This window comes from Uloborus diversus, chromosome 1, assembly GCF_026930045.1.
Source record: "Uloborus diversus isolate 005 chromosome 1, Udiv.v.3.1, whole genome shotgun sequence".
Taxonomy (NCBI): domain Eukaryota; kingdom Metazoa; phylum Arthropoda; class Arachnida; order Araneae; family Uloboridae; genus Uloborus; species Uloborus diversus.
Window position 1 is genome coordinate 127,544,061 of NC_072731.1, and position 17,548 is coordinate 127,561,608.

General features: G+C 31.5%; 1 protein-coding gene across 1 annotated transcript in view; it reads right to left on the reverse strand.

Moving 5' to 3' along the window:
* Positions 1–657: 657 nt before the first annotated feature.
* Positions 658–17,548, reverse strand: part of LOC129234892 (transcription initiation factor TFIID subunit 3-like) — a 38,971-nt gene continuing 22,080 nt past the window's right edge. Inside the window, exons 5-9 of the mRNA XM_054868751.1 lie at positions 16,146–16,352; positions 8,958–9,025; positions 6,243–6,570; positions 4,272–4,372; positions 658–1,145 (exon numbers count right to left, since the gene is read on the reverse strand). Of these exons, the coding sequence (XP_054724726.1) occupies positions 1,022–1,145; positions 4,272–4,372; positions 6,243–6,570; positions 8,958–9,025; positions 16,146–16,352 (828 nt within the window). The 3' untranslated portion in view covers positions 658–1,021. The remainder of the gene's footprint in view (positions 1,146–4,271; positions 4,373–6,242; positions 6,571–8,957; positions 9,026–16,145; positions 16,353–17,548) is intronic.

A 17,548-nucleotide genomic window follows, 5' to 3' on the forward strand; every position in this document is an offset into this window, starting at 1 on the left:
AATTTTATGATTTTTTGCAACATATTGCAAAATGTTTTATTAATTATTGCAAAGATAACTTTTTAGTAGACTCGTATTTTTTCTTTTAAGTAAACTAATGTAATATTTAAAAAAATTCTGGTCTTTATATGTATAGTGTCATAAAATTTCGGTCTCTATCTCCCCTACTATTATGTTTTAGCCCAATCAGGTGCATTATTCCTGGCTGATTTGGTACTTTTAATCGACATCCAAGCAGTTTTAGAAATATTTCGCACCCATAACCATAGGCTCATTTGTCAGGGAGGGGTGGGAGAGTCATTAATCAGCATGACCCCTCTAAAATGGTAGTCTGTATCCGCCCCTGCAAATGACCATAAAATGCTGCTTTTCATCGAATCTTATAACCTTACTGGATGAACCACAGGATTGAATTAACAACTTAGCAAATGCTTAGGACATTACAGAAAAGAAACACAAAAGGTTTAGACTGAGAACTTAACTAATTTTTTGTTATTACTGTGACAAAATTTATTCCAATAGGCAGACTGTAAAAAAGAAGATTGTAAAGTGGCCTAGAGAACTGTAACCACTCGATCAATAGTATATTTACACAATATTATTGCTCATAACATTTCCCAGTGCTTTCCTTATTCCAGATGACAAAATCAAGTAAAATCAAGAGTAGGAATTTTTCAATTTTATATCTGAAAGTTTTATTTTATGGTTCAATATTATTCATATTTTAAAGGAACACATGAAAGGCACCAAAATGCTTTAACTGCTTAGAACCTCTGATGAAGGAAGTAATCGGTTGAGATCATGATGATTTGATTTATGACAAATTTGCATTACAATGAATTGACAGGCTACACTTCCATTCACCCTCCTTTGCATCTTGTGGAAACCAATCCATCCACACTAGTTCATTGTTAAAATCACACAAACCAAACTGGCGACGGATGTTATGAAAAGGAGCTATAATGTAATATCTTTATAAAGCATGATGTATAAAATGTTCTCATACATGATGGCGTCGATATTACTTCTCTTTCTTGTGCTTCCTCTTGCGGCGCTTAGTATTGGAACTCTGACGCTTACTGATACAACGGCTGCAGAACCAGTTCTCCTCTTCTTTAGGAGGAACGACAATGTTGACGCACACCCTGTAAAAGTTTTGATCAGAGCATTAGGCCAAAGATTTCAGATGGGAAAAAAAGCACCTAATTTTGAACAATAATAAAAAAAAAATACCACCTTAACATTGATCATCTATATGGAATTTATACAAACTAAAACAAGTTCTATTGGAAAGAGCTTTTGAAGTGCAGCATGTACAAAATCTATATAAATAAAACAAAGAATGCGTATGTATATATATATAAGTGTGTGTGTTCTCTATACAAATCCGCAGTTTAAGTCGGATATTGACCAAATTTGGCAGGGAGGTACTTGGGCACCCCAGAAAGCACGTAGGGGTTTTTTCAAATGTCAAAAAAGAACCGAAGCATTTAAATTTCAATTTTAGCACCCAAACATGACATAAAATGGCTCTAACTACCCGAAATAATTATCGATTTTCTTGATTCAAGTCCCATTCGAAAGCCCCCCAAAAATACCCTAGAAATTGATTTTCTTCCTTCGAATTAAAAAAAAAAAAAAAAAAAAAAAAAAAAAAAAGGCAGCAAAACCATTGGGAAAGAAGTTGAAAGCATTTTTAAGCCAAATGGAACTCCAAAATCAAATTGAAAATTTATTGTTTGCAAAACAAGCACAATTTAAATTAGCCTGTTTCAATCATTTTTGATCTGTTGCCATTTTGTTTTCTCGACTGTGAACAAATAAAATTCTTGCTTTTTGCTTTGAAGTAAAACTTTTCCCTTTTGATTATTTTCTGGCCATTTATCTTTTTTTTTTTTTTTGACTGCCAGCAAATAATAATCAAGGATTTTAGTTGAATTAATGGAGTGTTGCACTAAATTTGTTTGGGACTTTCAAATTTGATGTCAACAAAATCTAAGAATTATTATTTTGAAGGGAAATTTTACAGTATTTTTTTTTTATAATTTAGGCCAAATTGTTGAACATGTGGCCAAATACCAAATAATCAGCCAGATTGCAGCCGGACATTCGGTATTCATCCAATTCACAAGGGAGCATGCCAAGTAAAATCATGACAAGAAAAAGTTATGGAAAGTTTTTAATTACCAACGAAATGTAAAGATTTTTTTACCGGCACTGTACAAACTAAGTGGAATTTATTTTTATATTTTCGTGAAAGTATCTCTTATACTCATGGAAATATAAGCATTTCTTCCAAAAATACGGTTTTTAAAAAAGGTTTTTGGCTCATAACATGCGAAGTTTCCTGTCAAACGTTACTAAAATTTCAGAATATTTGACAGCATACAAGAGAAACTTAATAAAATTTGAAGCTAAAATATTGAAAATTTGATGAAATATAAACATTTAAAGCAAATGAATTTTTACTGCTCATGTGCAATGTTTTATCTTTTTCTTTTTTAATAATATTGCTTTTTGATCGCAAACGATATTTTAAGTTTATTTTTTGCCTAATTTTCCGTTAAAGTAAAATATAATGCATAAAAACTTGGAAGGTTGTTTAATGGGTTAAAGTTAATGCATCGTAAAAATATTGCTTAGTACAAAAAAAAAAAGTTAAAAATAGATAAGATAATATTAAATAAATATGGAATAAAGATTAATTAAATAAATATGGAAAAATTAACAGTTCGAAAGTAGGGTTTCAAGATGTAAAAAATGTGTGTCGGTCTGTCGGTCTATCTTCTCCCCCCCCCCTCCTCATACACTTAACACGAACAAAAATCAGACATAAATATTGCTGAATCAAAATGAAATGAATTTAAAGCGCAAATGTTCTTTTCCAGGGCCCCAGAGTAGGAGAGAAAAAGGACCAATTCCTGACTGGCTCCTATCCTACCCCCATGTTTGTGCACTAACTATCAAGCAAATATTGAATGCCGATGCTTGAATAATTTAATCTAGAAAATGTATAACCATTTTATTTACCCGCGGGCCACAACTCACACTAATAGGAATCTCGTGGGCCAGAATGAATTTAAAATTTATTTATATGATTTAAATTTTTCTAGATAGCATGGGAAAACAAGGGAAAGGAAAGACAATTACAAACAAAAATTGCTGTCATCATTACTATATGCTTTTTTTTTATTGCATTTGAATTTTAGAAATTAATTTATGAATACTTGGCTTCAAAATTCGTAACACCGGAAAAAGATGATTAGTACTTTTGGAAAGTTTTAGAATATATTTCTCGTTTTATAAAACTGAACACAACAAGGGTCACATGGGTCAGCTTCAAGGGCCGTATTTGGTCCACGGGCTGTAGCTGACCATCACCTGATTTAATCAATGCTCCCAGTTCATCATGGATTATAGATGCAGACAGTATTGAAATACAATGGAGCACTATTCTTATTGCAACAGATAATGTATAAAAACTAGTCTCTTGTGCATGCCAGAAAACTCAGTGTTTTTCAAAGAGATGTGCATGCAAGATGTAAAATTGTTCATGCACATAATTTTGCTCTAGTGGCAGTAGTTGTATAAACCCTCAGGAAAAAAAAAACTCTATTCATGAAAACTGGATGGATGAATTCAGTGATTCTGATGATGATACTTCAGAATAACATGTTTGCTTCTTGAAAAAAAAAAGTATTTTTGATGCACAGGCATATATATTTTTTTTAACATACATGCATAATATTTCAAATGTACGTGAATAATATTTTTGATGTATTTGAAATTTGTCTGCCCTTTGCTTGTCATGTTCACTCCTTTTTATGTATTTCTAATGGTCTGCAGAAAAATTATGAGACAATATTTTTTTGGGAACATGGTTTTTTTTTTCATCTGTAGACAGTCAGGACTCACAAAATATTCCTTTTTGCCAACGAAACCATGTTTCTAAACATCTTTTATGCCTTCGTCCCACAGCCTATTGTACCTCTTTTGTGCACAAACTAGCTTCTATGATAGAATCAATTTTAAAAAAAGATTCAAGACCTGTTACTTTTGCCGGAATATAAGGGCAAATTTGAATCTCCACAGAAAAATGTATAAATTAATTAAGAAAAATGTTAAAACTTGTCATAACCTAAAATTATTTCTCAACAAATCAGGAACAGCATAAATCTTGCAGAAATAAATGACTTTCTATAAAAGCTGCAATACATTTTATTTGTATACTCATTATGCTAATATTAATTATTTAATTCAGTGTTACTCACCAGTGATACCAGTCATCGCATTCATCACATCCAATCATGGGGCTGCCATCGTCGGCTCTGGAGCATGCAGGGCAGATCCAAATCTTATTTCCGCTCTCATCCTAATGAGTAAATAAGCATATAAATTTGCTTCTTTCTCATTATTTTTGCATAATTATATGTCATGTATATATTACAATTTCTACCACATCCAGGGCCGGATTCGGAAATGTGGAGGCCCCGGGGCAACGAAGGAGTGGAGGCCCCTAATCAGGGTTCAAAAAGATCATCATATTTTCAAAAATATCGATACTTCAATATATATCCGATATTTTTGATCAGCACTTCAATAGTAAATACATTCTGAAGTTACTGCTATTTATTTTTTTATATTATTATAATTCTAATTTATAGGGGTGAAAAAACATAAAATTTGCTGACCAGTCAAAGTTAGGATATTTTGTAAAAATTTCATTGTGGGGGCCCTTTGTTGTGGAGGCCCCGGGGCAGTAGCCCTGCCTGCCCTCCCCTAAATCCGGCCCTGACCACGTCTTCCTTTTCTTTTTAAGTATCATATGATCAAAAACATTAGCATACTGTGCGAATTAGAACATATAGCCTTTTGTGCGCAGGGTGGTACACCATTTGCACCAAAATAATTTGGTCCCAGATGTCATAGTTTCATACTTTATACTGTTTCTGAGAACCCAGGAACACTCTAGAATTTGTATAGCACCGAAATTCATCATGGATTGCCAGTTCAAAGGACCAAACCTAGTTTCAGGGCCAATAGAGAAATGGGCGATCATTCCTATCTATCAACTGACGGCAAACACCCCAAGATCAAGACAATAATAATAATAAATGTATGGCATTATTTCTGACAAAATTCAAAGTCTACTGATAATAGCAAACTTTTTTTTTTTAAAGTAACCAATTTGAAGACATTGATAGCTGAATTCAGGAAACCTGGGCAAATTTTAAATCCAATGTCAGAACATACTTAATATAAAACATGTTCACTTTAAGATTACGTTTAATGAAGTCATGTTGCACTAATACACACAGCAGCACTTCTTAATTGCTCTATATCCTATTTTTAGCACTAAGCAATTAAGTACTTACAATTTTAATTACCGCATCAACCTTATTGACTTTCATTTTCATTGCAGTTCAACAAAAATTTTTGTTGTTTTATATTATGCTGAGATTTTCTATTCTATTTTTGTTCTAGATAGTGAAATTTTAGATAATTATCTCACAGCTTATGCACTTTTAAGAGTTACACAGATTCTAAAAGTAGCTAGTGAATAAATACCAGGCTAAAAAAATGATAACAAATGGCTCCATGATTTTTACGATTAGTGAATTAGTAACAGATATAAAAAAAAATAATAAAATGGTAGATTAACATCCATTTTGCAACAGAAAAATACTAAATCTGTCATAATAGCCTTTTATTTTATTCAGCAAGTGCTTATCTGCTCCTAGATACATGACAGCACAAAAAAAAACAAAAACAAAAACAACTCTCTTCTGGATGAAAGTAACTTTAAATGGTGAATCAACATGTAGTTTTGTTACTTGTGCAAAATCAATGTTTTTCACTGAAAGAGCACAACGAATTTCTCATCACCAGTATGTGCATTTACTATGAAATAGCACTTTGCCTCACCTTCTCAAGCGCAGCATTTATTTTAGCGTAAGTGTGATCGGCGAACAAAGTGCTTGTAAATGAGACAACCTATACTTAGACACGCATTTAAATGAGTAAAATGTCTTAGAAGACCTTATGGCGTATGCTTCAATGGTCTGCTGTTACTTTCGTTATTCTTAAATTTTAAAAACTGACGCAGTTATGGCAAAATGCAATGATTACAAGTCTCCTTCCAAAAAACAGTGAAATGCAATCGACAGCTATCATGCGACGATGGCGGAGCCAAGTGCTTTCTCCTGGCAAATGAAAAATACCACCAATGAAATAATACTTACAACAATGGTTCCCAGTGTCTCCGTAATCACAGTCCTTGCTGGAGGCACAGGCTGTGCAGCGGCTTTCCTGCCACGACCTCTACCCCTGCTGCTCTTTGTTGCTGACAGCGTAGGAGGCGGCATGTATACAGGCGGGGGAGTTTCTTCTTTTGGAGGAGGGGTGGGAACCCTGGGGGGTGGGGTGGGTTCCCTGGGGGGCGGGGGAGGCGTTGGCTCCCTTGGGGGTGGCAAGGGGGAGGCTGGCGGTGAAGGGACTGGTTCCTCCTCTTCGGATGGTGAAGGGCTGCTAGATAATGGTGTGGAATTTTTTGTATTAGGTTTAACATAGCTAGAAGGAGAGAACAAAAAAATAAAAATAGTTAACGGCATGCAGAGATCCACGGACGATTCATGCAAGGACAGGACAAAATGAACCATCACTATGGACACAGATTTGAGAGAAACATACCATGAAACATGCACTCAGTAAGAAAAAAATTGATAAATAATGGTAGAGTATTTTCCATTCAAGAAATGAAAGATATAAAAAATCTTACTTTTTTTTTCACAGCAAAATGTAATGTAGAAGAGAATTAATAATAATAATCATATCAAGAAGTACTAGAAATTGCTTTAACAGGTTTACATACCAAACATTTAACGTTCAAAAACACATATAAATTGACTATATCAAAATTCAACAAATAAGGAAGGGGGAAGGGAGGCTGAATGCAATTCAGATAAAAGTAAAATATAGAATTAATGGAAGGATATTGCATTTCCAACAATTCAGTGAAGGGCTAACTTAAAAAATAAAAGATTTAAAATAATATTTAGAGTTGAAAATATTTTCTCACAGGAGAAACTTGGAGAAAAATATTACAAATAAATGCAGATATACATAACATTTATTATTCCACTGAACAAGCTATCTTTGTAATGTTTCATTATTTTTAACAGTACAAATTTGTGATTATTTTTTAATTTACTTTTATAGATTATCAAGGCTTTGGTTTTTCAGGGTTGCCCCTAAATTCTAGGGAAAAAAATCTTTGTATTTTTCCCGTATGAATATGTAGTATTACAAGCAACAAGTGTATTAGAACATGAATATCCTGATAGATTTCATCACAGAAATAAATAAAATAAGGTGAGATAAACAAGAATTCATTATGAAAAATAGTATATGCCCCTAAATATTGATATTTAAATGCAAAAAAAAAAAAAAAGAGATTTCTCCATTTTTACTCATTACTTAGACTTCATAAGGTAAAAAAGGCAAAAGCAGCAAAAAAAAAAAAAAAAAAAAAAAAAAAAAAAAAAAAAAAATTATAACTAATCTCATGCTCTCTAAATTAAAGTTTTTCTAAAGCTCTGTGATGCATTCTTGTTTAGTAAATTAAACTAAATCTCATTTTCTGTCAGTGTTCTTTTGCAATCTCATTGGTTTTTATTAATTCAAAAACTTTTTTCAGCACATTGGTACAAAGTTTTTTCCTCATTATTTTTCTTAACTTTTAATTCTTTCTACCAATTCAAAATGATTATGTGTAAAGTTTTTAAATATCAAAGCAAATAACTATCACTTACGTATTGGAAAAAGCAATATCTTTTAACTATTTACCAACATGAATTTTTCTAACAATCTAGAACTAACAAAAATAGTACTAAGAGCAAATTAAAATTGGGGAAAAAATGATATCTGCCAATCATATAGATTTTTTCGTTTTCATTCATTTGCTTATTTTTGATTTTTTTAAAAACATTATATTATAAAGGTTGAAAGTGTCTAACACTTATTTAGAAAGATTTATAAATACATGAGCTGAAATAATTTTCAAAATTCAACAGTACCAACATTTTTACTATACCAATTAATAAGTTAACCACCATAATACCTAATCTTAGTTACCTATGATAAGTTATCAGGGTGGTTAGCTGCAAAACTTCCAAACTTCCTCAAAATTAATAGCATTCATTCAATTGAACAAAAATAATGATTTTTAGCTGTATACATTCCTTGCTTTAATCAACTTCATATCGCGAACTTCATATTAACTTAGAATTTTGTCTATAATATTACAGATTTTGAGTTACTTTTTCTAAATTTTTTTAAAATAAAATGTAGGTTTCACAAAAATCATTACACTATCACAAAAATAATTAAAATTTCATACAAAACAGACACTAAAAAATTTCTGGATAGACCTTTGAGAAGCAGTATACGATATAAATTTTAGCAACAATATGAATTTTTTTCAGAAATTGTGAGGAGCTCAAGCACTCTACATGAAAAAAAAAAGTTACAGGACAATTAGTCAAGCGATTTTGAAAAAAAAAAAAAAAAAAACTATCATAGAAAGCTTTCAGATGCTTTTGGACACATAGCATATAAATATACTGAAAAAAAGGCCAGATTCCAGCTAAGCACACTTCATCCACGTAAAAAAAACTTATTAGGAGTGTATACTTACACAAATAAAGGGATGTATGTAAGAGGAATCAAAGAAGTTTTCTAAGTGAAAAGTTGCCTCAAAAGCTCACTCATGTGATAGGCAATAGATTACGATAAATTTGAGGAATTTTAGGGTTTTAATCTGATATAGATTGGCAGATGTGTAGTATCTACATAGTGAGGGGAGGGGGAATGCGAATATACATTCTGCATGCTCTGTGGATCCAAATAAATACATTAAAAATACCTGGCAGAGTTCACCAAAAAAATATAAAACATACATTTTTGTTGGGCCTGGCCCACCAGTGAATTTTAGGGTCATCTTTGGCACACCACTATCTTCTTTGACCTGAAAAAATGAAACAAATGATTGACATAAGCTTATGATGACATTCAGCTTATTTTAACTCTAGATAACATTCTACTGTGATTCACTTATCTATCTTCACTTATAATAATCACGACAAATTTTTGCATTCTTTAATTCATATTTTGCCCTTGATTTTCAAGATAATAAAGTGAAGTAATTGGGTACACAGGGCAATTGGAAAGTTGTATTTTTGTGACTATTGAATTAAGTCAATTTTCAAATTAAGTATATAAACATTGGATCCATTCTAATTCCAAAACAATTATTAAACCTGATTTGTCTCTTCAACTGAAGATAAAAGAAGTTTTTGACATTTATAATGTAGTTTTCTTACTAACAACTAAAGACCTTACCATTATTCTCATAAGTGTACTATTGTCTTACAAAACAATCTGGGACAGATTCAGAAACAACCTCTGAAGACTTAAAACCACTAGGGCATAAAAACAACTGGTTCTCCTATCTTTGAAAGCATTTTCATAACAAAGCTCTCACAAGAACTTTAAAAATGTATTTAGTTTTCCTTAAAACCAATTACCCTGCTTTTAAGAAAAAAAATGTACTAATTTACTATGAATGAGGATTTTTTTTAAAAACATTTTCAACCAAATAAATATTAAACCACACACATGATTTTCAATTATATTATAAAATTAAATGAAGTTGTTGAAATGTTGTGTTGCAGAATATTAGGGCTGCGCTTCATTTTCCTTGTTTGGAAACAGCTTGAAGTGAATAATGTAGAAACAAGGAAATATCTAGGAAACCCATGCCAGTACACATGAAAATTTCTATAAACACAGGAGTCTGGCCAGAGGAAATTTGGGTCCGTTAACGGACCCTTCACAAAAATCTGATCAATCAAAACGGACCCTTTTCAAAATTCTGATAAATAAAAACAGATGTTTCAAATTGTTTATTGAAGGAGCAAATCTCAAATTAAAATTACGCGGTATATATTTGTGTATAATACGATAACGTTTGGAACCTTTTTTAAAGTTAAGTTAGAGGGATCAACTTATACAAAATCACTAATTTTTCAAAAAAAAAGAAAAAAAAATGCCACTCTTGTGATGCCTCTGCAAGCGATAAATAATTACTACATAACTACTACTACGACCAAATAAATATAATACTTGTTGTTGATTTCTTTGAAAGAAATTAACAGCTGAAAGTCAGTTTGGTTTATAATTTTGCTTGTTTGTTTTATGCAGCAGTGTTGTGGTGTTGTTGTAAACTTCTCTGTAAAAGCGTCAACCTTCTCTGAATAGGCGTGGTAAGCACTTTTCTCCCCTCTCATGATTTAATAAACAATAATAATATACAGCAAAGTGAACTTAAAACTGCAAAGGGTAGTAGGGGGGGGGAGGAGGGAAATGTGATCACTTCAGATATGGTTACCAACTTTAAACTTATCCACACTTAGTGTCTGGTTAGCTTTCGATTATACAAATATCCACTCGGTATTCTTCATTCAGTTTTTTTCATTCTACATATGAACGTTTATAAAATTGAATGGCACCCAAACGTTTTCTTTCAACTAAAGTTTCCAAAGATGGGAAGAGAAAGAGAAAGTTTTTTGACAATTAAAGAAAAGGTCAAAATTCTGGACATGCTAGAAAAAAGTGCATCAAAAGTTGCGCGAAAATTAGGTATGAGTGAATCTTCAATTCGGATAATTAAAAATCAAGAAAAGGAAATTCGTAAAGTTATAAATTAAGTTTTAATACTGAAGCTCGCAGAGTAGTGTTGAAGCAAAATACTAACATCATGAAAATAAAAGCTGCTCTTGCATTGTTGATTAAAGGGGCTAGAAAGAGGGGTGTTCCGTTCTTTGTAAAAGATACTGCAATATATAGTTAATAAATGGTTTGAAACCATATGAGGGGTGTTTACAAACGTAAGAAAAAATTGGGTTTACTAATAAAAAATTACTAAACATACCTTGTTCCACAACGCGAAATTCCGACTTACGCGAGGTGTCTTGGAACGCATCCCTCACGTAAGTCGGGACTCGACTGATTTACCCTTTTTTCCTTCAGATGCCTACATTTTGAAATAGGCAATTTTTTTACATCCAATATGAGAATCATATTTTGTTCTTTTTTCAAGTTAACTTCGCTTTATTAGGATGCCAATAAAAAGTCTCTTTATTTCTGTAACAGCGCTTATTTTAAGTTTTTAAAGCAGAATTCCATTTTCTTTTATGAGTCAAATTAAAAATGCTGAATCGATGGTTTATTTTTTATTTATTTATTTTGCTTCAACTGTGTCCAGATATTAATATAACTTTTAACATAGGGCTCTAAAATGCAATTCTAAAGAAATTTTATTGAAAATATTTACTTTACAAGCCGTTTTTATACTTTTGATGCCTTCACTTTTGAGGATTGCGATCTCTTTGCATCCGCTATAGGAATCTGATTTTTCGAATTTTCGATGATTAGTACGCTTTGTTTAGAGGTAAACAAATAAAATATTTTTTATTTTTGTAAAAATCACGGAGTTAATAAATTTTAACCGAAATTCAGTGTACTTTAACAGTGTCTTGAGTCAAAAAGTTAAATGCTGAACCCCTGCCTGAATTTCTTTGTTACAAGGTGCCCATCTCCCAGAGAGTGATGCCGTCTCCCCCCCCCCCCAGAATATTCGAAAAACACTCAAGAATGATATTCTCAACAGAAAAGAGGGAAAACACTCAACTGTGTCATCAATGATGCAGTTGGCACCATCTCAAAATTCCGAAATATTGTTTTTACAATATTTTTTTTTTTTTTTTTTTGCAGAATTATTTGATACTTTACAAAATTAATTGCTTTTTAACAAAATTATTTGATTTTTCACAAAAACGGACCTTGTGCGAAATCCCCGACAGACCCCTGAAACAAAACCTCTTAAGACCTGGTAAAAATGTAGAACTTACTTTCACTTTTTCTAGATGGAAAAATGTGTTTGTTTTGCCATCATCCATATGTTTGTTCACATCAACTTCTGCAGTACCTAACTATTTGGTGAGTTTATTCAAAGTATGTAGGTTGGAAAGGAAACAGATATGCTTGGGAAAAAAAAAGCCCAAACCTAGCTGGGTTGAGGTAACATGGGATTTTGGTGGGATTGGTGATAAATAATAGAATTGCTTGATTATTTTACATTTTAATGAAATTTAAGGGATTTTTAAAATTTAGTTTAAAATTTTTACATAGCTTTTAATATTTCTATATACTAATTTATTTATTTAAGAAAGTTTTTACATTTTAATGAACTTTTCAGGATAATTTTGCCTCCCAGATTTTTGAAAACTCACCGCAACTAAGTTGTTGTAATTCTGCTTAAAATATCTTCAAGCTGATGTCAAAATAAGAAAAATTACCAAAAACAAAACTGTATTAATTCACAAACTGAACAACAGAATACTATTTTTGAAATTCAACTGAAGTGTACGAGTTTTTTCATGATTGCTAACTTTGAAGAGATTGATTCTATACAAAATCTTTGATTTCAACTGAGTTTCAATTCCTTCTGGGATTGTGTATCTTTATCTGAAAACCCTGCCAAAAAAGAGATTGAGGAAAGTCTACAGATTGAATTAGTTGGAATGCAAAAGAGAATAAGAGCTGATAAAAAAAAGAGAAAAACAGCAAGATAAAATGTACATAGACGTGCGCATGGGGGTCAACCAGGGGGGGGGGGTAACCCCACTAGCACAAAAAATAAATTTAATACGAAAGGGGCTAAAATTTTACATTTTAGGTTCATTAATTTCTTACCTCATACGCTTTAAAAATGCTTTTTTACTCACAATATTTGAAAAATTTCCTATAGCGAGCAAGTAATGGGAGTCTTTCCAAGCATAATTTCAACCGCCTGGTACGATGGTACCCCCATTTCTGAAGCCCTGCGCATGCCTATGAAAATATATACCAATGCTCGTTGGTTCCCATATTTGTTTTATCATGTAAAATTTTCATTACCAACTAAAAATATTTTAGCTCAATGCTACTTTCAATAACATGACTAATATATCTCTTACTGATACAATTAAAGTTGGAGGGAAAATAATAACTTTGTGAACCGCCAAATATGGAAACTTATTTTAAATTATATACAGTGAAACTTTGATAAGTCGAAGTTGCAGGGAATGCGAAAAGAATTCGAGCTACCAAAAATTTGTCTTATTGAATGTGAAAACAAAACCATAGAATAATATAAAATACTACCACTGACACTTGTATGAGCAAAATAGTGATAGAATAATGTATCAAAGATAAAAAATCGTCACCTCAAAGCAACCGTATAGGATATTTTACTGTTATTCCTGGGATTAGATGTCTTACTGTTGTTCTGAGGCTACAATACATACTTGACATAATTAATGTAAAATATGAATTTAAGAGTTTGAATAGGTTCAAAAACAAATTTATAACTCTATGTTGGATATCACAATTTTTACTTACCAGGGGAAAAAAATATTAAAATAAAATCTGCTATCAAACATTGCTTCAAGCAGAAAGTTCTTTCGTTAAATAGTCCTTGGATACTTTTAAAGCATCAGGGAGGAAAAGCATCAAACAGGGAGCACTGCCAATCGATCAATGATACAGCGCAAAAAACATTAACTTTTTATAACAACATAAGGAAAAAGCCAGTCTTGAAAAAATCAGCTGCTTTGTAGAATACCGCAAAATCTTCAAAAATAGTTCATAACCCTCCCTTCCCCGTTTCCACTAAATGTGGAATTATTCCACAATCCCAAATATATGCACCCCTCTTGATCATTTATTAAGTCCCTTTTTTGAGCTGTCCTACATCAGAGCCTTGGTTTCCCTAATGAACAGGTTTTTCTTTTCTATGGAAGGAAATGAAATAAACAATAATTTAAAACGAAAAAAAAAAAAAAAACCTTGCCAATTTATGCCCTAATAATCAATTGGCATTAGAGATTCTTTTGATCCACTTTGTCTAGACGCCTTTTGATGCAATGCAATGGCGTCAATTTCTTTCTTTCTGTTCACACTTTTTGGGGGAGAAGAAATAAAAAAGAAAAGAATTCAACTCATAAAGTTACGTCAACAAGGAAACTTAGGCGACAGTCATGAAATAAAATTCGACTTATGGAATATTTTGACTCATCGAATATTTTGACTCATCGAATTTCGTCTTAGCGAAAATAAATAACATTAGTTCTCCATACAGTTAGACGGGAATAAATAGGGGGACCCGGAGTAAAATGGGTATAGTTACATTTTTCTTGATTTTTTTTCTACTGGACAACACTTTTGGAAAATAAAAAATTATGATGAAAATGTGTACATATTTGGCAACATTTTGACTTGGGAGGGGGGGGGATCTAACAACTCATTTACCAGGCTTAGCAATAGTTTTATTTTTTAGAACATAGAACAATGCATTTATACTGAGTGATAAATTTCACTCTAGAAAAATTTACAGGAAGAGTTTTGGAAGTTTTTTATTTGGATTTGATAGAAAAAGAATATTTTCTAACAGAAAACTCAAAAAATAAGTAAATTTTAATATTTACAAAAAATTTATAGTACTTTTAGTTGCACGGGCTAAAATGTGAATAGCCAACATTTTCAAGTTTAAGACATTGATTGAATGTATGAAGATTAAAAAACTTAAATAATCTTTGCGAGACAGCTGTTAGATATTTTTTATGTTTTAAACTAAATTTTTTTTTAAAGTTTTATAAATTAGTACTCTGCCTTTATTTGTTTTATTTATGTTTTTAATTACTATAACTTACTCCAATTAGTACTTAAAGGTGTTATATTTTTTGATAATTATCGATATAGTTCATGATTATTGTAGGTTTATTATGTATATGGTTCATTGCTACACATTATAAAACATAGTAGGTATTGATAGCTAATATGCTGTCTTTTTAATTTCCCTTTAAAACCAACTCTCTCTCTCTCTCTACCCAAAACGTAATCTAAGTACAACCTCACACACAATTACCAGAATCCTCATGCCTCAGAGCAAAGTTGTACTGAATAACTAAATTCTCCTGCTATACCTATTGGTTCACAGCCGTTTTTAACACTGGTAAGGCTGCAAAAAATTTAAAAAAAAAAGGGGAGGACAAAGGTAGGAGAAGTTTTAATTACAAGGCAGGTGGCTGCAAGATGGTACACAAACAGGCAAGAGACACAAACAAAAGCAGCAAAAATAAACAAATTATACATTAAATAAATTTTAAAAAAGAACATTAACAATAATTGATAAAATAACTAAGAAAGTAGAAGTGAAAATAGGGGTTCTCCTAGTTGTTTAACCCAGCCATTTGCGACTGGGCCGTTGTTAAATTTGTGGAAGAAGTCTATTCACAAATTCATAGGTTTAATCACTGAAATCTCAGCTGAAGGTGAATATACTGAGAAGTTTGCCACAAAATCATCTGCTGAATTCTCCTACGTGCTCCCCAAGAAAGATGACATTGATGTTGTGCAGGCATCACAAGTTGTAAAAATACTACCTCAGCCCAAACTGCAAGTCTTTGCCAATACACTTTTTGCTCATAAATTTGGTTCAGTGAACATTTTTTGTAGTTGTTTTGGATTAAAGTTTTTGTCCTCCAATGCAATTAAACTCGTTTTTTAAAAATTTTCTCCATTAGTTACAGTGTAGTTCAAATTTAAACAGCATATACCCATTTTACCCCAGTGTATACCCATTTTACCCCGAAGCACGGGGTAAAATGGGTATACATAGGGGTAAAATAGGTATACACTTTTACACTAAATTTAAAGCAAAAAGTTAACACAAACTATGTCCAAATTAGACCTAAGATACACAATGTATAGAATATCGAACAAAAACATGATTAAATCCCATGATATTTCTGCTATGGGTCACTGAAATTAAAAAAGTTTTTTTATACCCATTTCATCCCAGGTGACCCTATTCACTTCGGCTTGTCGAAGTTTTCGGCACATCGAAGTTCGATTTATCGAAGTTTCACGGTACCTATTTTTTTAAAAATATTTTACTTTGCTTATAAATCATATTTTTTACAGTTAAGTGCTAAATTAATAAAGTAAGACTTTAAAAATTGATGAAAAACAAAATTTGTAATTACCTTTTCTTCTTTGTCCTTAGTCTTTTTCTTTTCCATTTTTGATTTCCTTTTCTCCATCTTAATATTTTTTTCAACTTTCATTTTTGGTTTGTCTTTGGGCTTCACTTTCTCTTTGATTTCTTCTTTTTCTTTCTTCTCCTTAAACTTTTCAACCTCTTTTTTCCCCTTTTTCTTCAGCTTTTCCTTCTTGTGATCTTTTGTCTTAGCCTTGAAAATAAAGAAGAAAATCACTGCTTTTTTTTGTTGTTGGTAATAATATTACAGGAAATAAAGTGTTTAAAATGACAAATACTGGAAACCATTTCATGTTAGTTTATGTTTCTCACCGGTAATTTTTAAGATCTAGGCAACCGCAAACAGTAAATAAGTTTTTCGCAACTTAGAAACCAGTGTGCATGCATTTCTTGAAAAATACTCAATTGATGGGATTATTTTCACTTAAAAAAAAGGCCTCAGTACAAAAGAAAGAAAAATGCAAAGCAATTGCTAATAGATCTACTTTTAAAGACCTCTGGTTATAATTTTTACTTCCATTCTGCTTTGGCTTTGAAAAAAAAAAAAAAAATAGCGAGGAAATAACTTGTCTTTTGGGACATGTTGTGTTTGAAAAATTGGATTCTTTTCAGGCATCCTGCATCTTTTATGCTCTATAGCGGGTCAGCGGGACCCCTGGCATGATAATTCAAATCCTAAGAAACATTTGTCCCAGATATTGATAGCTGAAGCAATGACTTTTGAAACCAAAGAATGGTCAGCTAGTGAACTATTTTTTTTTTTTTTTAGTGCCAATCGCATCTATCAGATTTGTATTGAAAAAAGCTTCTTCAGATATAAAAATCTTCCGTTAAACAAGGTCTTTCACATTTGAACATATCAAAAAATTTTTTATAATTTAATGCAATTATGACCTCTTTTAACTTTGAATTAGAAGATTTGAAGTACAAATATTAAAATTTGTATGGAAAAAAAAACACTAAAGCATTTTAAAAAAGGGTTTTTTCCATCTTATTTACTTATTTTTAAATTTTAGCATTTAATTTCAAACATTAATGGGGAAATCTACTGTAACAATTAAACTTTACCAGTACAGTTTATCTTCTTTCAAATTTATGGACAGATTTATTTGCTGTTTCCAGCATTTAAAAAAAAAAAAAAAGATTTTTTAAAGAGAAAAAGAAGATATTAAGAGATTTTTTAGGTCACCCAAATCAATGTTCCGATTATTAAGATGCAAAAATAAACATTTATTTGATTTCAACTCTGAAAACATGGCAAACCGAATTTCAACCGCAATATCATTGAAGAATGCTCAATGAAGTAATATTAATGTAAAGAATTAGAAGAATACATTTTAATGTAAAACAGATTGTGGGATTATTTTGTAAAATTTTATCTGCATTTAA